We start from the raw sequence: 24,733 nt of genomic DNA on the forward strand, positions 1-24,733 counted from the left end.
ATTTTCATTTATGAATCTCTCATTTACATATTGCCTGATAACTGATCACACTCCTTGTTAATTCATGCGCTGAGGATGAATAATTGCATAATGGTAACACAGTGCAGTGGAATAATAACCATAGTAAAACCAATAAACCTCTATCCTGTAAATATACTTCAATATAAAAAACAACTTCAAGTCTGATCAGAATAGAAATGAGTTATGCCTCAAATATTTGACGTTAAACATAGAAGCATGAAAGAACATAGAAAACGATTGAACTAATATTTCAAGTTAATTGGAAGTCGCTAAGTATTCTCCTTACTAAATACTTGACTACAGTAGGGGTAATCTGCGCTCCGTTTTAAGCAAAAGCTAGTGTTTCAAGCATCTCCGTGTTTGTGACGTCATATCTCCTGAACCCTTCCTTGTACCATGACAAAATTTTGCAGGAACTTGCAGTGGGATTTGTGGATACTGTATGCAGACTGTATTACGAAAAGAGTTAATAGTAACGAAGCAACAAAGTAAAACGTCATGCCCGTTGCTGCTGTTTTACTGCACGGACAGTTTATGGTCTTTAATACTATCCTGTGCACTATCAAAGGTGTTTATCACTTAAGTCATTATCTAGAATTTGGCATTTCAGCATATGTCAACTACTGTCTCTTAACGGTTCCCCTTTTTAACACTCTGACTTTTATCGTGTTCTATTTTATCGTTTTTTATTACTGTAATGCCTTTTATACGTTATAAGCTCATTACAGACTTCAACTATTGTATCCCCCTTTATTTTACGCTGTTCAGTTAATTATTGAAAACTAGTGTATGCCGACGATAGCGACATCTGGTGAACTTACAACACAAACTTCTTGTGGCTACTTTACGGCAGCTTGATTTGAACAGTAGTGCTACTGACAACATGACTCTTGCATAAGACGTTATTTATATACATTTGACGATGCTGGTGCTGATTGTGCATTTAATATTTGACGATGCCACTATTGCTGCAGTACATTAGGACTTTCTTTTTATAAAACAGGTATTTCTCTTCATACTTAAAGCGCACATATGCATATATTTCTCAGTACTACTTTTCATTATGATCTAATTATTGTTTTTAATCTGTAGACAATCGGCGAGTGTGTTTATGTCTTTTCCCACTTTTTGCTGCAGATCTGATGATGGTCATTATAGACCGAAACCGGTAATCTGTTAACAAAAAGTTTGTGGCTATAGACGTAAATTAAAGGAAACTTAGTGAAAAAATAGTTAGCGACGAACTTGTTTCCTTTCATCGTTTTGTGGAGGGAGCCAGACAGAAAATACTTCCTACAGGTTTTATACTATGCGTAAAGTATCTTGGAAGTCGCTTAAATGTTCTCATTTTCAAATACCGGATGAAAATATTCTGGGCAATTTCTTTATTGTGGGTTATGCGCTTCGCGACATGTACACAGTTTCTTGTTGTAGTACTTGCATTGCTGTGTTATCATTTATCACATGACTGTACCTCTTAATGAACACATTATGACAGCATATCATTTTCTTAAATTCGACCAGTAATTATATGAAACACTCGAAATCAAATTTATTATTTAAAATTTCCGGGCTAAGAGGTCGCGGTCGAACAGTAGTAATTCTTACCAGGGGTAAGAGTCACTACTGTTAGACCACAGCCCCTTAGTCAGGAAGTCTGAATTAACGTAGACGTCGGCCGTGAAAGCCTACACGATACAATTAGATTTGCGTTACACTTGCAAGCTGTTAGATAGGCTACCGTTAACTGGATCTCTGCATAGGTTAGACGTTTTGTCATATAGATGCTTAGTGACAACAAGTTTGACTGATTTTAGCTGACAGGTAAGATTTGCTAAAGATCCGTTTCTTCTGCACGCTACATGCTGTCTCCTTTGTGCCCGCAGACGATAGTGATGTACCCGACGCCCAACGTGGTGACCTGCACGCTGAGGGTGTGGCTGCGCGAGATCGGTTTCTCGCTCACGTACGGCGCCCTCATGCTCAAGACGTGGAGGTGAGTTCACATTCTCCTTATCCCTTAATTATGTTTCATTTGTATTAGTACATATCAAACGTAAGTGGTGGAGCTACGGTCATTTCTGAAACGGCTAACATATCCTCCAACTCAGAATCGCAGGGGCTCAAAGATGCAACAATTTGATAAAAAATCGAAAACATAGTGCCGAGTTGGCCGCTGAGCGCCTGCGAGGCTGCATGATGCAACCCGCGAGGCAGTCTCGCCAGCGGGTACGCGCGCTGTTAAAACAACTACAGAGCGCGTACGCTATTCTGCTCGCGCTGCAAAGTCCGTTATCAGCTCTGTTATGTAATCAAGGTCATGCGCTCAGTATATAAGCGGCCAACGCAGACCAGCGGAATCATTCCTCTGTGAGCTGTATCTGCAACAGCACTGAAGCACTATGCCTCGTCGACGTGTCTATCGTCAACGTCGCCATCGCTTGCCAGTCTACAAACACATAATAAGCCTGGAGAATAAACTGGGCACAAATGGAACTGCACAAAGTGTGATACTGAATGGACCGATATTTTTTCGTGGATGTCCAGTTAATTTTAGTCTCGATGTTGCCACTGGGAGTACTGGAAGTGGATAGTTTACTCTCGCTATCGTTCGATGTGAGAATGCCTTTCTACCTGGATTGGAATCATTTGCCGTCCGAAATGTTATCGCTTACAATATCTTGCGGATATTCATCGTTTGTTTGGAAAATATAAAATAAAAAAATATTATTTCAAATTGAAACACGTCTCCAACCACAAATGAATAGAACATTCTGAATTACGAAATAAATTATAGCAATCTTCTAGCATACTTTTTTCCTAATGATCTTCTAACTATAATATTACGTCCCAAAATATTAAAATAAAACAATTACTGCTATAGTAAACCGAACTAAAATTTGTAAATTATTACGAAACACTATATGCGTTTTCTTACGGAATGGGTTATATAGTTAATTGCACACTGATTTTGTCAAACTTCAGTTTAAAATAAGAATTATCTCTCTTCTTCTAGCTGGAATTAGTTTAGGGATTACTAAATCAATGTCGCCTCCAGTATGGGTTCGAGAGAATATGTTATATAAATTTATACTTTACATTTTTATGCGGAGCATCATAGTAAGGATTTAACGTATTATTCAATTAAACTTTTTGGATGGGGGAATAATGATCGGAAAATCGACCCTAAGTTTTATTTATCATCTACACAGCTCCGTCTCTAATTTATTCTTTTCATTCTCATTACGGTACCTGACAGACTGGCCACTTCGGATATTTAGAAGTATTTTAAAGCCATTATCCGGGTATAAATTATGAGTTAACTAATCAGTATGGCGCAATTCCAGAATAAAGAAAAACGTCGAGATTTTACGCTTGGGTATTTCCGTATCTCTGGTCGTTTGAATCACAAACTAGTTTTGGAACGAAGCCAGCTGCAGCTGGATGCGTAACGTTAACTTTTGTAGTTTGAAAAGGTTTGGTGCGAGTCTCCTAGTTGCAAATGTTTTCTTTACTATTATTGGAATTCGATGTATGTTATCAAACGAAAAGTTGCGTAACAAGTATTAAAACGTAACTTATAACAACAACCACTTATTTTTATTTCGAATTACAGGGGCGTTCAATAAGTAGTACAACACTTCTATTTCTTACCTAGTTTCGACCGAAAAATGCAGAATTTATCGTGGGCATTGTGGCTACTGCCACATCAGCCCCCATTGTCTGATGAAGTCCCGAAAGGGGGTGGCGCTATACGTGACCTTTAGCGTCTTCAACGAAGGTGCGCACTTAGAAGAGAGCTTATAAAACTCCTAACTGCTACTGCTATACCATAACCCCAAAACTGAAGGCAATTTGCAAAACAGAATTATTTAGTTGGAGTAATAATGGTATAAAGCAACAGAGCAGTGTTACCCCCTGAGAGGAATTTTGTTATTTTGATCGTGTTGTACCTAACGGAGGTGGCCTATCGGAAATGAAAGTCAGAATTACGTAAATATTTGAATAGTACAAACATAATTTTGCCTATCTGCACTGTTTAACTGATAAAGAAAACGGTCGCCAGCCTAACTAGGCAAGAGAATGATTAACATTCTCGTTTAAGAAAGTAGGTATAAGTAACTATAACGGACAAACACAACCTAGACTTGGCCACACGCGAGTGCAATGAACTCTGACACATACATATGTTTTAAGATTGAAGCTAACAACTGGAGCAGCACAAACTATTTGCAAAAATATAACAGATACCGAAACACACTATTACTTTCAGGGCTTACACATACTGAATTGTCTTTGTAACATTACTATTAACATTCCCTGACCGAGCGAGGTGGCGCAGTGGTTAGACACTGGACTCGCATTCGGGAGGACGACGGTTCAATCCCGCGTCCGGCCATCCTGATTTAGGTTTTCCGTGATTTCCCTAAATCACTTCAGGCAAATGCCGGGATGGTTCCTTTAAAAGGGCACGGCCGACTTCCTTCCCCGTCCTTACCTAATCCGATGAGACCGATGACCTCGCTGTCTGGTCACCTTCCTCAAAACCAACCAACCAACCAACATTCCCTCCAGGATCATAAATTGGACATAGGTTAGGTCCCTCTCAGTTAAATACTTTACTATTTGAAATGGAAGTTAATTGCAATCCACCAACAGGTTGCGTCTCACTATCAATTTAATAAAGAAATTATGGTTTTCATAATTAGTGATCTTTCTGTTACTTCTTACTGAGCATTAACACAATAGACAAACTGTGGATCCTTTTATACTATTAATATGCACTTCTAATACACAAGAGAGACAAACACTTAGCAAACATGAGTATACAACGTCTCACAACTGCATTTTTTCCACTTTTACTACAGTGAGACACAAAATTAACATATATGTAAGATACTGACTCACCTTCTGCGATTTACGACAGGCAGTAATGTGATCATTTACTAAGCAAAACTTTATAAGCCTCAGTCTTAAGAGCTTTTAATTTGAAGTTGGCAACAACACGTTAGGAAGCTGTTTTACTAGGAAAATTATTTTCAGAAAACATCATTAGCTTTAACTCACTCACTTGTCACATTAACTTTAACTTCCTTTTTACTATGTTCAAGAGGCATTAATTAGAGAAAAAACTGGTATTTAATGTTCTTTCAGTAGGGACACTTGGTAATCACATTAGTCCAAACGGAGAGGAACCTGAGAGGTGTTATGATAAGGAAAAAATCAAGGTAGGTACTTAAATTCAGATATAAATTACCTTATATTTGAGCGCACTAACACATCCATTAAGCTGATCCTTCACTGTACATCATTGTAGTATTCCGATGCAATGATTGCGCAATGTGGTGGCAACTGCATGTTGGTAGGTGGAATTGCAGGTAGAATTGCTGGACTCTGTCGTTTCTTGGTGGCGATGATAGATACAAATTCCAGAACAGTTCCAGCTATTTATCCATCCATCCGAGGCATTGTAAAGTAGCAGAAAAAGCCTCTCTCGGAACCAGCACAATATGCATCTTTTACATGGCAGTGCTCAGTTTGGTAGCTCGTCCTCGACTCTTAGCTCGTCCCCGACTCGTGACTCGTCCCCGACTGACTATCAGTTCCAACTTTTCTACATAGGCCAACCACAATTGGCGCGCGCTACACAGTTCCCTTCCCGATGGGAACTACTACACCTTTTACATACAAATTAACTAAGAACCCTAAGTGAGGATCAGCAATTTACATAACAGCAACCAAATATTTTAAATAAAACAGAACATTTGCACGTATTGACATTTCTACAAAAAATTATTCACACAAAATTACAATCAGATACAGTAAGTTTTGTTCCCTTCAAATGGGACAAAGCATTTAAATGACATATACACTACTTTGCATTGAACCAAACCATGACATCAAAGTTTGTACAAAGAAAGGAGTATACAATTTTATGTTATCGACTCAAACACATTTACAGAAGATCAACGATATAACATTAAATAAAGCAAAAGCAAAATAAATCCGTACAGCATAAGAGCTATGGTGTTACAAGCTGTCATTGAGTTGTTTTTAGCGGGAAACCAGAGCATCGAATATAGTAACAGGCCCTTGCAGAATGTCTACCAAGACAGGGCAGGGAGCAAAAACTCTGTGAACAGTTGAGTGAGGCGTCTGTTATCATCGCAACAAAGTAGCGCAAACTCATGCAAACTTGTCCGATCTCCCGCTTATGGCCGGCGGTACACAGCTGTGAGTCATGGAATGTTGATACTTGCCGATGCTCTCATTCGAGGTATTCAGCTGGTCACATTGAAACACCACGCTGTTTAACTGGACGTCACTGCTGGTCGTGTGAACAGTGTGGTACTCGAAGGTGTGTTCTCGTTGGGCTCCTCACCGCCTAACAAAAGACCAAGAAGAGTAATGGTGTCCTATCTGTGGTGAGTTACTTGCTCGTTACGAGGCTGCTCGTGACAATTTCTTTGGTCGAACATCGTCACAGGCGCTGAAACGTGGCACCACTCCACTTATCCTCAGAAGAAAATGTGGAAAGCCGCACCCTCAGCAGGTAAAGTCATGGCAACGGCCTTCTTGTTCTCTGAAGCGGATATTCAGTTTGATTTCCTTCCTCATGGCGCTACTATCAACTCGGAAGTGTGCCGCGCTACCCGCAGGAAGTTGAAGAAACGACTTCAGCGACTTCGTTGCCAGAATAACGCAACGAATCTCTTCTTTTCCATAGCAACACGAAGCTTCACGAAATATTGGCACCGGACAGTAGCTCACAAAACTTCATTGGACCTTTCTTCCTCAAAAACCCTACAGCGTGGTTCTAGCACCTTCCGGCTTCCATATGTTTCGCCCAATGAAAGACGCATTCCGAAAGATGTAGTACGTTGAAAATGGGAATATTACTGATGCAGCAGGACCTTAGCTCTGGGAGTAGTATATAGATGATGGGAAGATTATTGTCGCAACGAAACCTTAGCTCCCACTTCGACCCGTAGAGTGGTGTCATGCGGGTATACAGACCCTCCTACTAACAAGGCGTAAGGCCGTTGCATTGAATGGAGATTATGTTGATAAAAAGGGTTTCAGACTTAACAGTGGTGAAATTATATGATGTATTGGACTCCTGAATAAAAACGCCCCTAGTGCAAATGACACGAAGAAAATGCAAAGTGCTTAATCGAAATAGAGAAAAAAAATTATAGTTCAACAATACTGTTCAGTATTTGGAAGTGAAAGAAGTATTTATTTTTCTGTTATGCTTCCCATTGTTACCATATTTTCATTGATTTGGAATAATCGCATTTCCACTGCATTAGTGATTACAATTCAAATGTCATTTTTATTGAAAATTATGTTTCAGCATTTGTTAATTAATATTTTCATCGGATATAAAAAGTGAAATTGAAATAAAAGTAGAAAAATGTTCCTGTAGAAATGGTCAGACCAGCGGCAATCCCGTTGCACCACCTTTATGCTATGCACTGAGTTATCGGCTACACTATTTTAGATGTTCGAAATATTTCATAGGTAACGAAGCTCTAAAAATCTTCAAATCACCAAACGCCATTCACTTTATTGCGGGGGTGGGTGATACTGCGATGTACTGCTTTAGGAAATAGATTTCCATTCACTGAGCCTCAAGTCCTTTAAATATAAACAAAATGGAAGAAAGATCTCGGTGTTAGACAATATAGATTAAGACGTATAGTGTGTGTGTGTGTGTGTGTGTGTGTGTGTGTGTGTGTGTGTGTGTGAGTTTGCGTGTGCGCGCGCGCTTCATGCTACCTGTACACTCTCTGAAGGCAATGCATAAAGAATTCTTCTGTTTGTTCGTAATCGACCAAGAAGACCGCTGTAAGTTTGGCTGATGTTACTCCAGCCAAATTATTTTCACTTTATTCCGTTTCCTAATTACTCACAATTCCCTTAATTATTCGCGATTCCTCTACACCTCTGAACGTTGAAGGGAACCGTGTTAATATTAAGACATTTCACTAGCAGTTCTTTCTTGCCATGAGCTGAGCACGACAAAGCTTACTAGGAGTTCGACTTAAACCGACTATCGCTCTTTTCCATCCTATGTGTCTTTTATTTCGCCTGGACCTCCAGACCATATTCCTGCATCCGCATCCAACGGAACGCGTACGCTTGTTATACAACATTATAAACTGTGAGTATAGTACCCGGCAGTATTCAGACAGTACACTCTAGCGTTCTTAGTGCTACAGATTCTATTGCCAGGTGGAAAAAGGCCTCAACATCAATAGTTGACTCCTGTTTGATCAGTTTGTTCACGCATGGATTTGCGTTGTTTGTAAATTCATTAACTGGCGTGCACTCTATATCAAGATATTTAAATATAATCGTGATGCACTTTCTAGAGGTCGCTAGTAATCGAAATCACAAGTGCGGTGCCAATCAAGACCCGAGTCATACGTGGGTTAGAAGATCGCAGCAATCACTACTCAGCAGACCAACAAAATAAATTTTCAATTAACACCTCTGTATGGCCTAAGGATCTCTGATACAAAAGTTTTCCTTCTGTTATGTTTAATATAAAATCCGAATAACTCTTATATTACATGAAACATATCGGCAAACCTAACTCCTAGCATACACTAAAACATCAGTTAATGGTTATAGTGACAAACAGAGGTCATAACATTAATTTTATAAGCGTTTCACGTTAACGGTGGCAGTAATCCTACAACAATCTCGAAAAACATACATTCAACGTATAGCTGTTGTAAAGCTTGTTTCATGAACCAACAATAAACTGCTATGTGTTATTTTAGATGTCTCTTATGTCACATACCATTACATGTAATTTGGAAGTGAGCAACTAGTGGCTATCTTTCTTAAGTTGTCATACACAGAGAACAACTTCCAAAAGAAAAACCAATTTCGTATCTGCTGAGACATGGCAAAACGTTGTTGTTACTCCAAGCCATAACATACATGCTCTATGATAACAATGATGTACTTTCATTTGTCACTTTACTGACTACTGGAATAATTTTTAACACGTCTGACAGCTTTGTGGAGCTGATTATTCAGAAAGAGCACTATGTATGACTCCCATTTCGAGTTCACGGCGTAATATTAGGTAAATTTTAGCAGCAGTACATTATTTTCCTGACAGCGCTCTTTTGCAAGGAACACCGCCAATAACGGCTGGTGTAATAACTATGAGATAACCGTTTACCAAGTAATAGAAACGTCACCAGGAATCTCTACGTTTAGTGTTTGGACCCATCTGATTAGAAACGAATATATTTTTAGTGAATTCTATTATTTAAATTGCCATCATCTCACATAACATAATTTCTGTGAATTTAGTATTTAATTTATTATTTAACATGATTTTGTTAGGATCTCCAGATCCTCTCTTTGGTCTGAGCAGAATTTGACTCAATAATATTTCAAAATTTATAAAAGAATGAAATATGTATAATAATGATATTATAAATAAAATATAGCAGTAATACCAATATCAGTAACAGCAGAAGTGGAGCTTGTTTCCAAAAGGTACCAAATCCAATAGGGCAAGCTGAGCAGAGTAGAAAAACTCCTTGTAGGAACAACAGTCCTCGTATGCAAATCATAGTTGTGATATAACTTTTAGAGAAATTTGGGGTATTCCTCATTATTATTGTACAGTCATTGGTCATTTAATTTTTGATTTTGTACTTTTCGGCGTAAAAATTAATTTAAAAGTATACAAATTATACTTGAAAAACAAATATCATTTAATGTTCTTATACTTTGTATCATTTATTACAAATGACTTTAGAGGACAAGTTTATCAATCAAAAATTTAAAACATAATTTATCTTTGTTTAGAGCATAAATTATCATATATTTATTCTCTACTGGAACTTCTAGAATGGGATATACTTCAGTTCAGGCACAACTATTTTTGTGAGTTTCTGCGAAAGAGTATTTTAAGAATAGTATTTTCCTAGTATATTCGGATCCAAAGATCAGTCACCAGTCCTCATTTACATTTTCCTGTTCTTTAGCTTCACTAATTTTGAAGGCTTTTGCTTTGGAACTGGTATTTAACCTACTTCTTGCCAACCGATCCAGAAAAAAATCATAATTCAGGGCGTGAAGGGTTCCTACCGTCGCTAATACATTTTCACATTTTACTGGGAGCATTACAGCTTCCATCTTTCGAATTTCTAGGATGCGAAAAGACCGATCTACAGGCTTGTATGAATGACCACGTACAGGGAAAACCCACTCAATCTGCAATACTTGTCGTGATGCAAATAAAATAGACTAATTCTTGTCGATACACAATTCTCACAAAACAATCACATTACGGTTTTAAAACTGGCTTGAAAAATCCCACAAGCATAACCCAATTACCTTTTGACCCGTACCACCTTCACTCTCAAACCATCTATAGAACTGCGTCTTGTTTGGTGAAACGATTATTCTCTCCCAATAAATAACTGTTCCCAACACGATAACGTAATTGGCGTGAATAATATGCTTTATTAACCTGCGCCTTAGTAAAGGCTGCTTCTGCATCAAACCAAAGTTCTCTGCTGCACTGTCGTCCGACGTCACAGCACTCAGCTAGATCAGTGCAAGAGGATTTGGTACTACTTGCAATGAAAGTTCAAGAGGATTCGGTATGTTTTGGTTGTAAAATACTGGATGTGACAATCCTTCTATAAGGTATTTGGTATTTTTTGCTGGAAAATAGTTACTTGTTACGTGCAGCAAGCTATTAGGTAGGGACTGCTAACAGTTTTTTAATTTTTTCGATTTGGTACCTTTTTGGAAGCCAACGCCACGTACATCCTTGAGCACTTGAAATAATGGTACCGACTAGTATGTAATAACAACTTCAATACTAAAACTAAAACTAATAGCATGATACTAACAACAACGACAGCAATAATAGTGGCAGCAGAAATGTAAACGCAATAATGTGTAAGAGTACAAAATTGAAATATAACGTACGAAGTTCTGAGAAACGGGAACTTAGGAAGACCGCTTAGTTATGGGCTTAAGGAAATTGTGAATGTCTAGTTGGAAAGCTGGTTTCGTAATTCTGCTGCCGTAAAGGGTGAATGCAACAACAAGGACACACTATATTGTTGTTCTACGACATTTGTTATCAGCTGTCTTTAGAAGAAAGAGGTGTGACTAATTTCCCTGAAACTGTGAGAGAGATACAGCAATATGGTTCCACTTTTGGTTATTCTTTTCCATTTACATAATCAACGACGTAGATTTGAGGTTCTCCACTCAGTGCTAGAACAGTGAATTGTTTGAGTGAGAGCTGTACATGTAGGGTACACATTTAGAAAAACAAAACAAGGGAGGAGGAATAGATTACGGAAATGTAAGCGTGAAACTGAAAACAATGTGCAACTCATCTGTCTGCCCAACGCACATTTTTTCAAGATGTTGTTGTTGTGGTCTTCAGTCCTGAGACTGGTTTCATGCAATTCTCCATGCTACCCTATCCTGTGCAAGTTTCTTCATCTCCCAGTACCTACTGCAACCTACATCCTTCTGAATCTGCTTGGTGTATTCATCTCTTGGTCTCCCCATACGATTTTTTCCCTCCAAGCTGCCCTCCAATGCTAAATTTGTGATCCATTGATGCCTCAGAACATGTCCTATCAACCGGTCCCTTCTTCTAGTCAAGTTGTGCCACAAACTTCTCTTCTCCCCAATTCTATTCAATACCTCTTCATTAGTTATGTGATCTACCCATCTAATCTTCAGCATTCTTCTGTAGCACCACATTTGGAAAGCTTGTATTCTCTTCCTGTCCAAACTATTTATCGTCCATGTTTCACTTCCATACATGGCTACGCTCCATACAAATACTTTCAGAAACGACTTCCTGACACTTAAATCTATACTCGATGTTAACAAATTTCTCTTCTTCAGAAAAGCTTTCCTTGCCATTGGCAGTCTACATTTTATATCCTCTCTACTTCGACCATCATCAGTTATTTTGCTCCCCAAACAGCAAATCACCTTCTCTACTGTAAGTGTCTCATTTCCTAATCTAATTCCCTCAGCATCATCCGACTTAATTCGACTACATTCCATTATCCTCGTTTTGCTTTCGTTGATGTTCATCTTATATCCTCCTTTCAAGACAATGTCCATTCCGTTCAACTGCTCTTCCAAGTCCTTTGCTGTCTCTGACAGAATTACAATGTCATCGGCGAACGTCAAAGTTTTTATTTCTTCTCCGTGTATTTTAATACCTACTCCGAATTTTTCCTTTCTTTCCTTTACTGCTTGCTCAATATACAGATTGAATAACATTGGGGAGAGGCTACAATCCTGTCTCACCCCCTTCCCAACCACTGCTTCCCTTTCATGTCCCTCGACTCTTATAACTGTCATCTGGTTTCTGTACAAATAGTAAATAGCCTTTCGCTCCCTGTATTTTACCCCTGCCACCTTTACAATTTGGAAAAGAATATTCCAGTCAACAATGTCAAAAGCTTTCTCTAAGTCTACAAATGCTAGAAACGTAGGATTGCCTTTCCTTAATCTTTCTTCTAAGATAAGTCGTAAGGTCAGTATTGCCTCACGTGTTCCAATATTTCTACGGAATCCAAACTGATCTTCCCCGAGGTCCGCTTCTACCACTCTTTCCATTCGTCTGTACAGAAATCGCGTTAGTATTTTGCAACTGTGACTTATTAAACTGATAGTTCGGTAATTTTCACATCTGTCAACACCTGCTTTCTTTGGGATAGGAATTATTATATTCTTCTTGAAGTCTGAGGGTATTTCGCCTGTCTCATACATCTTGCTAACCAGATGGTAGAGTTTTGTCAGGACTGGCTCTTCCAAGTCCGTCAGTAGTTCTAATGGAATGTTGTCTACTCCCGGAGCCTTGTTTCGGCTCAGGTCTTTCAATGCTCTGTCAAACTCTTCACGCAGTATCGCATGTCCCATTTCATCTTCATCTACATTCTCTTCCATTTCTATAATATTGTCCTCAAGGACATCGCCCTTGTATAGACCCTCTATATACTCCTTCCATCTTTCTGCTTTCCCTTCTTTGGTTAGAACTGGGTTTCCATCAGAGCTCTTGATATTCATGCAAGTGGTTCTCTTTTCTCCAAAGGTATCTCTAATTTTCCTGTAGACAGTATCTAACGTACCCCTAGTGAGATAAGCCTTGCATTTGTCCTCTAGCCTTGCCTGCTTAGCCATTTTGCACTCCCTGTCGATCTCATTTTTGAGATGTTTGTATTCCTTTTTGCCTGCTTCATTTACTGCATCTTTATATTTTCTCCTTTCATCTATTAAATTCAATATTTCTTCTGTTACCCAAGGATTTCTACTAGCCCTCGTCTTTTTACCCACTTGATCCTCTGCTGCCTTCACTACTTCATCCCTACTTTTTCAGGATATCTGTGATATTTCGGGTGCGGTCGGCGAAAGCGATCAAGATCACCGACTTCGACCTACTGAAGCGCCTGGGTGTGATCGTGGCCGTGTTCAGCGTCTTCCTGGTGATCAGGACGCTGGTGGCGCCGCCGCACGTGATCGTGGGCCGAACCGCCGACGACCTCAAGGCGTACCTCTGCCGCACCGACTGGTGGGACCACTCCTTCACCACCAGTGAGTACGGGGGCAGCGGCTGCTCCTGGGTGGTGCTGCCGCAGCTCGCATTCTGTGTGTTTGTTGTGTCTCACATATTAGAGTAAGAAATCTGTAGAATTATGCTGTACAAAGTGTAATGCCGTGTTACCAAGTACTCCTCAACTTAACGGCTTCCGTTTCTTGGTGGCCGATTACTATAATTGTTTCCACAATACAGAAGTCTCCGATCTAGCACCGCATATTGATTAAGTTCGTTCTCATCTTTTTCAGAGAGTGGAAGTCAACGATATCGGAATTTATTGGCGACATGACTTGGTTACAGTACTGAAAATTTCACACACTTTTTAAAACGTTCAAATGTGTGTGCGTTCCTATGGGACCAAACTGCTGAGGTCATCGGTCCATAGACTTACACACTACTTAGAGGCCGGCCGGGGAGGACGAGAGGTTCTAGGCGCTACAGTCTGGAACCACGGGACCGCTACGGTCGCAAGTCTGAATCCTGCTTCTGGCGTGGATGTGTGTGATGTCCTTAGGTTAGTTAGGTTTAAGTAGCTCTATGCTCTAGGGGACTGATGACCGCAGCAGTTAAGTCCCATAGTGCTCAGAGCCATTTGAACCAGCTTTGAACTACTTAGAGAAACTTGCTAAAGACAACACACACACCCGTTCCCGAGGGAGGACTCGAAACTACGGCGGGAGTGGCCACCCGATTCGGGACATGGCACCTGAAACCGCGCGGCCACTCCGCGCGGCCACACTTTTTCACCTCAGCTTATGTATTTTAATTTATGGAGAATATCAGGCTGTGTTTCCCTTCTTGGAAGAACTAATGATTCACAGGCTCGGGGTAATACGAGAAATAACGCACAGAAAAACAAGGGCAGTGTATGGCATTGTCCTCGATCAATTATGACAGCCAAAACAGTTGCAGGATAAAGATTTATCAAAATTCTTGAGCACGGTTTCGATATATCTTAATATACCTCCATCAGAAGTAAAATACACTAAAATCACATCCTGCAATGGACGTTCATAGAACTATTGTGCCAAAGGCGTCGTCACTAGTTAAAACATCATTTCCATTTATACAATATAATTATGGACAGAGGGTCGATGCGAACACAGTTTAGTCTCACTACTTCGCCTATGAACCGTCGTCAAGAATTTTAATAAATCTTTATCCTGCAACTGTTTTGGCTGTCATAATTCACCGTGAAGAGTTTCAACAGTTGCTGTTTCAGCCATGTTTAAAATCTTGAAGTATGCCATTGTCTTTGTTTGAATAGCGGCGTATTCTCCCAGTATCCTCTAAAAGTCACTACTAGCAGACATTCTAAGGAAGAAGACACGTATTTTTCGGAAATGTACGTAGACTATACGAAGAGAGTGTGTTCAGGACAGAATCTAAAAATATCTTCCAACTCCTTACTTTCCATTTCCTCAGCTTTCATGAAGTTAAGCAGTACGTGGAAAGGAAAATGCAGAATCCTAAAATTGAGACTAGCAGAAAGTACAAAATGGCTAAGAAGAAGCGGTTAGAGAAAAGATACAAGGCTGTAGAAACGTGCGTAACTACGAGAAACGTACAAGGCACTTGTAGGGAAGTTAGGGATCTATGGAGCAAAGAAAATCGGCCGTATGAGTAATGAAATTTCAGGGGACAAGACAAAGTGGAAAGGTGAAAGGAATCTTTAGAGCGTCGGTATAAGGGAAATAAAATTGAGGACAATATTGCCGGCCGGAGTGGCCGTGCAGTTCTAGGCGCTACAGTCTGGAACCGCGAGACCGCTACGGTCGCAGGTTCGAATCGTGCCTCGGGCATGGACGTGTGTGATGTCCTTAGGTTATTTAGGTTTAAGTAGTTCTAAGTTCTAGGGGACTGATGACCTCAGAAGTGCTAAGAGCCATTTGAACCATTTTTGAAGGCAATATTATAGAAGGAGGAAGTAGGTGAGATGTAGAAGAAACGATATCGCAAGAAGAATTCGACAGTGCACTGTAAGACTTAAATACAAACATGGCACTTGGAGTAGACGACACTCCTTTAGCAATATTGAGATTCTTGGGAGGGCAAGACATGAAAAAACTACTTGTTGTGCAAGGTATGTGAGCAACGGAAAATATCCTTGCAGTTCAAAAGAATAATTCCAGCCCCAATTTAAACCCGTATCGGGGACTATCAGAGTCGGTACAAGGGAAATTCAGGTTACACTTGAGGGAATACTGACTCGAAGACCTATTTTACAAGGTCGTTTGAGAAAGATAAACCTATTTTAGTAGAATTTATTGACTGGTTTATACGCCTTGAGATTCTGAAAGCAGCAAGGAAATAATCTTTATTCGCTTCTTGTACAGAAACCAGAATGCAAGCTGAAGTGTCGATGGACCTGAAAGGAAAGCACATGTTGAGAACGGAATCAAACAAGATTATTGCTTGTCTCAGATGTTATTCAATCTGTACATTGGGTAAGTCGCGACGGAAAACACAGAGAAATTAGGGAGGACCAATGAAATTCGGGGAGGAGATACAGTAACTGTGCTGTTTGTGATAACTTAATGACTCTGTCAGAGAGAACAAAAGACTGGGAAGAACAGCTGAATGGAATGGGCAGCGCCTTGAAAAGAGATTATAAAATGAACATTAACCAAAGTGAAACAATGGCAATAGAATGTAATCGAATTTAATGAGGCTACGGTTTAGGAATCAGATTAGGAAATGAAAAACTGAAACTTGTTGATGCGTTTTTGTATTTGGACACCAAAGTAACTGGTGATGGCCGATGCACAGAGATTTCAAAGTTTGTTAAAGTCTCTTAAAATTTAATTGTTAGGAAATATTTGCTGAAAATATTTTTCTGGAGTTCAGGATCGTTTGAGAATGACATCTGGACAATGATCACTTCCGATAAGAAGAGAATACAATCTTTTCAAATGAGCTGCTATAGAAGGATGCTTAAAATCAAATTCGTAGTTTGAATAAGTAATGTGAAAGTACTGAATCGAAGAGTGAAAAACATAAAGAGATTTACAGTACAAGTTTACTTGAAGAAGGTGTTGGTTTATAGGTAACATTCTGACGCATCACGGTGTAGTCAGTTTGGCAATGGACGGAGATGTGTATGTGTGTGTGGGGGGGGGGGGGGGGAGGGTGAGTAAAAATTGCAAAGGGAGGTCTAAGCATGAATAGAATTAATTGATGTAGACTGCAACAATATCTCAGAAGTTAAGAAGCTTGTACAGCACAGACAAACACGCACAGCGGTATTAACCGTCTTTGTATTGAAGCCCGCAACAACGTCAACAAGAATAAAAACAACACAAGAACTGACACAGAAAGGTGTGATCAGCCGTTGTTGTGACACTCGGTGCCACGAAAAGTCTGCTTTACCATAAAGTACAACAAGATAAATGCTTCTGTACCAGTCATTTTATACTGAAGTGGTGAGAATAACTCGTGAATGCATGGTTAGCTTGAGAAGGATAAACTAGTATCACGAATTAAAAGTTCAGATATTTGTTTGTAATTTTTATATATTGTTTCATAATGAAGAAATATTCGAAACCGCAAAGTCGGCAACAGTTTAAATCTATTTAATGTATACTTTTGAAACAAGATATTTATATACAGTTCAATAAGACGATACATTACTCTTAATGGACAATCATTTAGTGAATGCATGTTCGGCACATTTCTAATAAAACATCTAAAAAAAGTCAAGCATAAAAACACATACAGAATCTGAATAACTTTAATGGTAGTAATTCCTACAATACAGTAGTAGCAGTATTCTTTAATTAACATATTGAAGTATCGTTACTTTTGAATCACTTTACGCCACTCTCTTGTCGACTCTATATAATCACTTAACTTGGTTGTCTACTTGAAACAGATACACACACAAAATGGCGGGACGAGAAAAATGGACAATCTTCTCCATTAACTTATTTAACTCATCTTCAGAAAACCCATTTCACTACACACATATTTAGGTAAAATATGATACAGCATATTGTCCTTAATACATAAACAATTCCGATCTCAGGGATTAATGAAAATTACCTCTAAAAGAACCAGTATGGTGGGCAAAAATGTTTAACATTACAAGACAAAATTATTTCAGGGGGAAGTTGTTTCGGTTGCAAACTGTTTTTAAAGAACAGAAGTGTTGAGGTAAGCAATAAGCATTCAGTTACTTGTGTTGTAATATCAACTATCATCGTAAAAATTAAATTGATACAGAACATTCGGCAGATTTTGTTATTTTCTGTGAAAAGGTGTATTGTATTATGTGCAACTGAATATTCGACTTCTGCTAGAAACGTTAATATTCATGGAAATAGCAGTATCAAACAGAGCGTTAATAAATGTTGGTCGAGTTTAATTGTACTCACCCAGCCTAGTGATAACAGTGTTATCAAGTAGATAGAGTGTATTGCACATCCTCCTGTCCTAAGCAAATTCAGGTAATGAGCGTTGTTCTACATGGACATACAACAGATATATTGTGCAGTTTTTTTCTGTCGTTTTCTGACACAAGAGTTACTTTTGACGAGCACCTTTAGTATAAGAGGTGAGTAAAATCAATATTCCTTTCACGAGGAAACTGAAATGTTTTAGGGTGAATCCGGAAGCAATGTAACTAAAGTTACCACCATTGATGTTAACAGATCTCTGCCGAATATGCGGTTAAGGGCTTTATTTAACCGCATTGTTAAATTGTTTACCACCAATTAAAGCATACAACCGAAGAAAAATCTACGTAGGGCAACTGAAATGGGCGAAATTAATGTGTATTTACTTGACGATGTCTGTTCCATCAGACATGCAAGTCGGTAGACATGCATCGTAACTTAAATAAATATTAAATAGCACGACGGACATGGCAGAGACACTAACACCGATCTCTTGTAATTTGCAGACTCATATATTTGTCGTGCAAATGGCATAATTACATTACATTACGATTATCGTTTTCCATGAATCCCTTGGAGAGGAGTCTCTGGTATATGGAATGAGTCAAAGTTTTTTTTTTTTTAATACTCGGATACATGGATATTGTACAAGTCTAATGTAGACAGTTATGAACTGTAATCCTTGTGAAGATATTCATCAATGGAGTAGAAGGAGTTGACCAACAGGAAGTTCTTTAATTCACTCTGAAACCAATCTTTATCACTTACAAGACCTTTGATAGGCTCTGGTAAGTTATTGAATATAAGAGTACGCACGTATTTGACTCACTTTTCTACTAATGTTAAGCTTTTATAGTCTTTATGCAGATTGTTTTTGGTTCTGGTATTATAATCATGTTTTGCACTATTTTGTGTAAAGAGAGATATGTTGCAAATGACAAAGGACATCAATGAGTACATGTACTGAGAAATAGTAGTTACAATACCAAGTTTCTTAAAGAGGTCTCTGCATGATGATCTAGGACTGACACCAGATATAATTCTAATGACTCGTTTCTGAATTTTGATAATGTTCTCTCTGTGAGAGGAGTTTCTCCAAAATATGATTTCATAAAATAAAGAAATATATAATGTTCGAGCGTAACGGATTGTAAACAGTTTGGCATATGCAGGTTTGGATCGGTCCTGGGAGCAAACACGAATAGCCAAAGTGGTTAAGGTGAACACTCACAAAAGATGAGTGGATTCGGTTATCAGTGTGGCACAAACTTTTGTGCGTCACAAATAGTAGTATTTTCATGCATGATACATCTGATGTCGAAGAATGCGCCTTCAGTGAATAATTTCGTAGTATTTGCTACAGACGTATATCATCAACAATGTATGCAACGGTCCTGGAAGTGTGCATGGATAGCTGAAGTCGTTAACGCAAAAACTCGGAATAAGCAGGAAATACGGGTAGAGTCTCAGTCTGACACAAATTTTCGTGTCTCACAAATAGGGAGCTTATGTCATAGTATTCGCCTTGAGGAAATAATTAAGAAAAATGTAATTCAAAATGGCTCTAAGTACTGTGGGACTTGGAAAATGTAATTGCAGTGCTGGCTGCTGTTGCTGTGAAGCCTACGAATTGTCACAAATGTTTATGAAGCTTATTCTCAGCTTCCATTGTTAATAGACATAACGAGTGGCAACTATGAAAGTTCTTATTGCTTTATGGACATTTTTAGATGGAAAAGTGTATGTAAATTTTTTGGCGGATCAGTTACCATTATTGATTGAAATTCGCTAAGGTTAATTAAGAATTATAACATCATGGTGGTTGCTAAGCCCATTATCCACTAAGAACTATAGGTACTAGATCGTTATCATAGTGATAGCTGCATCAGAAGAGATGTTCAACAAACTGGCCGACTAGGTCATCGTATCGTACACATTAGAGAAGTTTTTAATATAAGACTTCGCAAAATTATAAATAGGCCATGGAATGAACTACTGCAAACGTTATGGAAATGAGAGTCATGTCAATAGAAAAATATTGGTTATGACATGTCAGGAGAAACTGGATCTGATTACTACCGATTTAAAAAGTCTAGAAAGGACCGGTAAGAAAAGTATGCAATGCAAAGGCGAGGACAGGGAAGGTGAGTGGGTATGCCTGTTCCATCGTTTGGAAATGGTCATAATAGCTGGTAATGCTGGCATTAAATATCGACAGATTAAATAATGTTTTTGACCAGCCAGGTTAGCCAAGTGCGCTAACGAGCTGCTTCCTGGACTCGGGCAGGCGCGACGGCCCTGGATCGAATCCGCCCGGCGGATTAACGACGAGGGCCGCTGTGCTGGCCAGCCTGAATGTGGTTTTTAGGCGGTTTTCCACATCCCCCTAGGTGAATACTGGGCTGGTCCCCACGTCCCGCCTTAGTTACACGGCTCACAGGCATCTGAACACTTTGGCACTATTCCATGAATTACACTGGTCGCAGTTGGGGTACACTTAGTCCTTCCCAGGGGGTACGGGTTGGCGGCAGGAAGGGCATCCGGCTACCCCTTGAACTAACACTGCCACATCTGATTAACCATGCCGACACTGTGTATCCGCGGGGAAATTGGCACAAGTTACAGATTAAATAATGTGTTTAAGAAGAAGATAAGTGGTATTTGAATTACTGTACTCCTGTTACAGGCAAGTAACAATGTGGCTGGGTGCATTAGAAGAGACTGGTAATACAATTCGTATGTAGTCAAACAATACAGCAGTATAAAGAAAGAGTGCCGTATGTGAACAAAGCCGCTGTGTTAAGTCCTAGGCAGATTGAGATGCTAGTCACCAAACCGCAGCGAGAGTGCTCTTTCCACATCGATCAGGCTTCTTGCTGTACCAGGGGAGAAGGAATGGGGCCATCGCAGTGGGTGGAGGGTCGCCCGCCGCCCCCTAGGGAGGACATTAGGGACCCCAGAGGGGCGCTGCGACACCGCCTCGGGCAAATGTAGGCAGCTCGGTGGTGGCGTGCACTGCTGCCGAGTCCCTCCAAGGCAAACGGCATTCCTGTATGTGGGGGGAGCAGTTATTATCTTCTTGCGTCTTTCATACACAAACAGAAAACTCTCTAATGATCAGAAGCTGCGACATAGTCGCGATTCGAACAATGATCCGAATATACCGAGTGATCAAAAAGTCAGTATACATTTGGAAATTGAATATATTACGGAATAATGTAGATAGAGAGGTACAAATTAACACACATGCTTGGAATGACATGGGGTTTTATTAGAACCCAAAAAAAATACAGAAGTTCAAAAAATGTCATACAGATGGCGCTTCATCTGATCAGAATAGGAATAATTAGCATAACAAAGGAAGGCAAAGCAAAGATGATGTTCTTTACAGGAAATGCTCAATACGTCCGCCATCATTCGTCAACAATAGCTGTAGTTGAGGAATAATGTTGTGAACAGCACTGTAAAGCATGTCCGGAGTTATGGGGAGGCATTGGCGTCGGATGTCGTCTTTCAGCATCCCTAGAGATGTCGGTCGATCACGATGCACTGGCGACTTCAGGTAACCCCAAAGCTAATAATCGAACGGACTGAGGTCTGGGGACCTGGGAGGCCAAGCATGACGAAAGTGGCGGCTGAGCACACGATCATCACCAAACGACGCCCGCAAGAGATCTTTCACGCGTCTCTGTTTTTTTTTTTTTTTTTTGTTCTAATAAAACCCCATGTCATTCGATGCATGTGTGTCAATTTTTACCTCTCTATCGACATTATTCCGTAGTTTATTAAGTTTTCAAATTTATACTGACTTTTTGATCACCCGGTATAATAAATTTCCTTCACTTTATGTCTACGATCACATATTTTAGTTATCAGACTACCGGTTTCGGTCTATAATGACCATCTTCCGATCTCTTTTAGAAACACATGCCCTGTTGCCCCAGTATATTAGGACATGCGTTTATAAAACAGATCTGAAGGTGGTCATTATAGACCGAAACCGGTAGTCTGATGACAAAAATTTGTGACTTTAGACGTAAAGTAAACGAAAATATTTCTGTAAAGAAAATTGAATGAGCGTGTTCATCGTTCGCCGGGAGGCCCGATCCGGGGACGTTCGGCTGCCAAGTTCAAGTCTTATTTCAGGCGACGCCATATTGGGCGACTTAATGAGGATGAAAGGATAATGACGACAACACAACACCCAGTCCCCAAACGGAGAAAATCTCCAACCCGGCCGGAAATCGAAACCGGGCCCGCTTGCATGGGAGGTGATCACGTTACCACCTTTTTTTTGTATTTTCCCATTTTGTTCGTTTCCGTTCGTTGCATCTGCTCAGGGCGGACGTTGTGAGACATCCGTTTAAGTTCGTCGTTGATCCATTAATTCAGTTTTTTTATTACAGAGGGCAGCGAACCCTGTGACCGAACACGCTGAGCTACCGTGCCGGCTACCCAGCTAAGCAGGCGGACTTTGTCTCTAAATATCTCTCGATGAAAACTAATACAACTACTAGCAAAAATGATAACGCCGTAGGTTGTTGAATTTTATCGTCCATAGTTCATTTTGCAACCGCAAAATTTGATACAGAAATCAAAACAACCAACAGGTTGAAAGATCCTGAGAGATTATAATTTTTAGCTGGATACGGACTCGAACCGAGATTCTTCATGTGAAGTAAAAATTAATTCTGTGATCAATTACCCCGGCCGTAACTAATATACGTTGTCTACATAACATGGTTTGTTCCACAAGTGCTATCCCAACAAGGTATGCAGGAGAACTTCTGTGTCGTTCTGAAGGCAGGAGTTGCGGTGAAATATTCAGCCTGCATTTTATAGGGTTATTACAAATGATTGAAGCGATTTCACAGCTCTACAATAACTTTATTATTTGAGATATTTTCACAATGCTTTGCATAGACATAGAAAAACTCAAAAAGATTTTTTAGGCATTCACAAATGTTCGATATGTGCCCCTTTAGTGATTCGGCAGACATCAAGCCGATAATCAAGTTCCTGCCACAGTCGGCGCAACATGTCCACATCAATGATTTCGAAAGCATCGTTCATGCGACTTCGCAGTGCTGGCACGTTTCTTGGTAGAGGAGGTTTAAACACTGAATCTTTCACATAACCCCACAGAAAGAAATCGCATGGGGTTAAGTCGGGAGAGCGTGGAGGCCATGACATGAATTGCTGATCATGATCTCCACCACGACCGATCCATCGGCTTTCCAATCTCCTGTTTAAGAAATGCCGAACATCATGATGGAAGTGCGGTGGAGCACCATCCTGTTAAAACATCAAGTCGGCGCTGTCGGTCTCCAGTTGTGGCATGAGCCAATTTTCCGTGGGCTACGCGTGAAACTTGCCCGCACGCGTTCGACCTTTCTTCGCTCACTGCCGGCCGACCCGTTGATTTCCCCTTACAGAGGCATCCAGAAACTTTCAACTGCGCATACCATCGCCGAATGGAGTTAGCAGTTGGTGGTTCTTTGTTGAACTTCGTCCTGAAGTGTCTATGCACTGTTATGACTGACTGATGTGAGTGCATTTCAAGCACGACATACGCTTTCTCGGCTCCTGTCGCCATTTTGTCTCACTGCGCTCTCGAGCGCTCTGACGGCAGAAACCTGAAGTGCGGCTTCAGCCGAATAAAACTTTATGAGTTTTTCTACGTATCTGTAGTGTGTCGTGACCATATGTCAATGAATGGAGCTACAGTGAATTTATGAAATCGCTTCAATCATTTGTAATAGCCCTGTAGTTCTACAACTTCGTTCAGGGGGCTGCCCACTCTCTGTAACAAAAAACTACATGAAATTCTAATGGATGGAATGTGAAGATGTCATGTGGCATACGTGCAGAATTAGTGTCGAAAGGCGACGAAGGAATAGATAGAGATGAAGGAAAACAATCCGTAGAGCAAATTACCCACGAAATGTATATGCTCAGACTTGAGTTCCAGTCTGGCGCCCACTTTTAACGATCCAGCGAGTTTCCAATCAGCGCCCTCTTCTGCAGAGAGAAAACTCATTTTGTGCCCAACAGGCACTTGTAAGCATGAATAGATCTCAGTCACATAATGGAAGTTGCTGAACAATGTTACGTAGGTCCTTGAAGTGATGGGTATTAACACTAGACTAGTTTTATGTCTGTGTCGTTGAATTCAAAGGTTAGGGTCAAACTATAAAACTGCTGTACAAACACTACATGACTAGCAGTAAGTTTATGTAAACAGACCTCATACATTGAAACGAGTGTAACGACGTTGTTTACTAATCAGAAAGGTTCCACTATTCATCATTCCATTACAAATGATTTGCAGTATCTTTATTGGATGAAAAATGCAACAAATTTGATGGTAGGTGATATCATGAAGGCCATCGGTAGTCGAGAGACCCATTCGTTGGCCACTGACCGAAGCTGTCACAGAGTACAATATCTCTAGAACAGGTTGACCTCTGTATCAACTCAGCGGTGAGAATTGGATACTTCATTATGCCGCATTGCATTCACATGTAAGTCAATCCACAAATTAGGCACTGAAGATCTATTTCTCGTATTTCAGATAGAGAGCTTCATTGTAATAATTCTCTATGTACCGTACTAAACGTAATGCGAATACCAGAAGAGTATGGTGTACGAGGTGCATTGAAGTTCTAAGGCACCCGATCTTTTTTCTAATTAACTA

General features: G+C 39.9%; 1 protein-coding gene across 1 annotated transcript in view; it reads left to right on the forward strand.

The window, feature by feature from the left end:
- LOC126088483 (probable G-protein coupled receptor CG31760) overlaps positions 1–24,733 on the forward strand; it is a 777,830-nt gene that overhangs the window by 634,720 nt on the left and 118,377 nt on the right. The window contains exons 8-9 of the mRNA XM_049906625.1: positions 1,908–2,017; positions 13,424–13,638. Of these exons, the coding sequence (XP_049762582.1) occupies positions 1,908–2,017; positions 13,424–13,638 (325 nt within the window). The remainder of the gene's footprint in view (positions 1–1,907; positions 2,018–13,423; positions 13,639–24,733) is intronic.

This window comes from Schistocerca cancellata, chromosome 6, assembly GCF_023864275.1.
Source record: "Schistocerca cancellata isolate TAMUIC-IGC-003103 chromosome 6, iqSchCanc2.1, whole genome shotgun sequence".
Taxonomy (NCBI): Eukaryota; Metazoa; Arthropoda; class Insecta; order Orthoptera; family Acrididae; genus Schistocerca; species Schistocerca cancellata.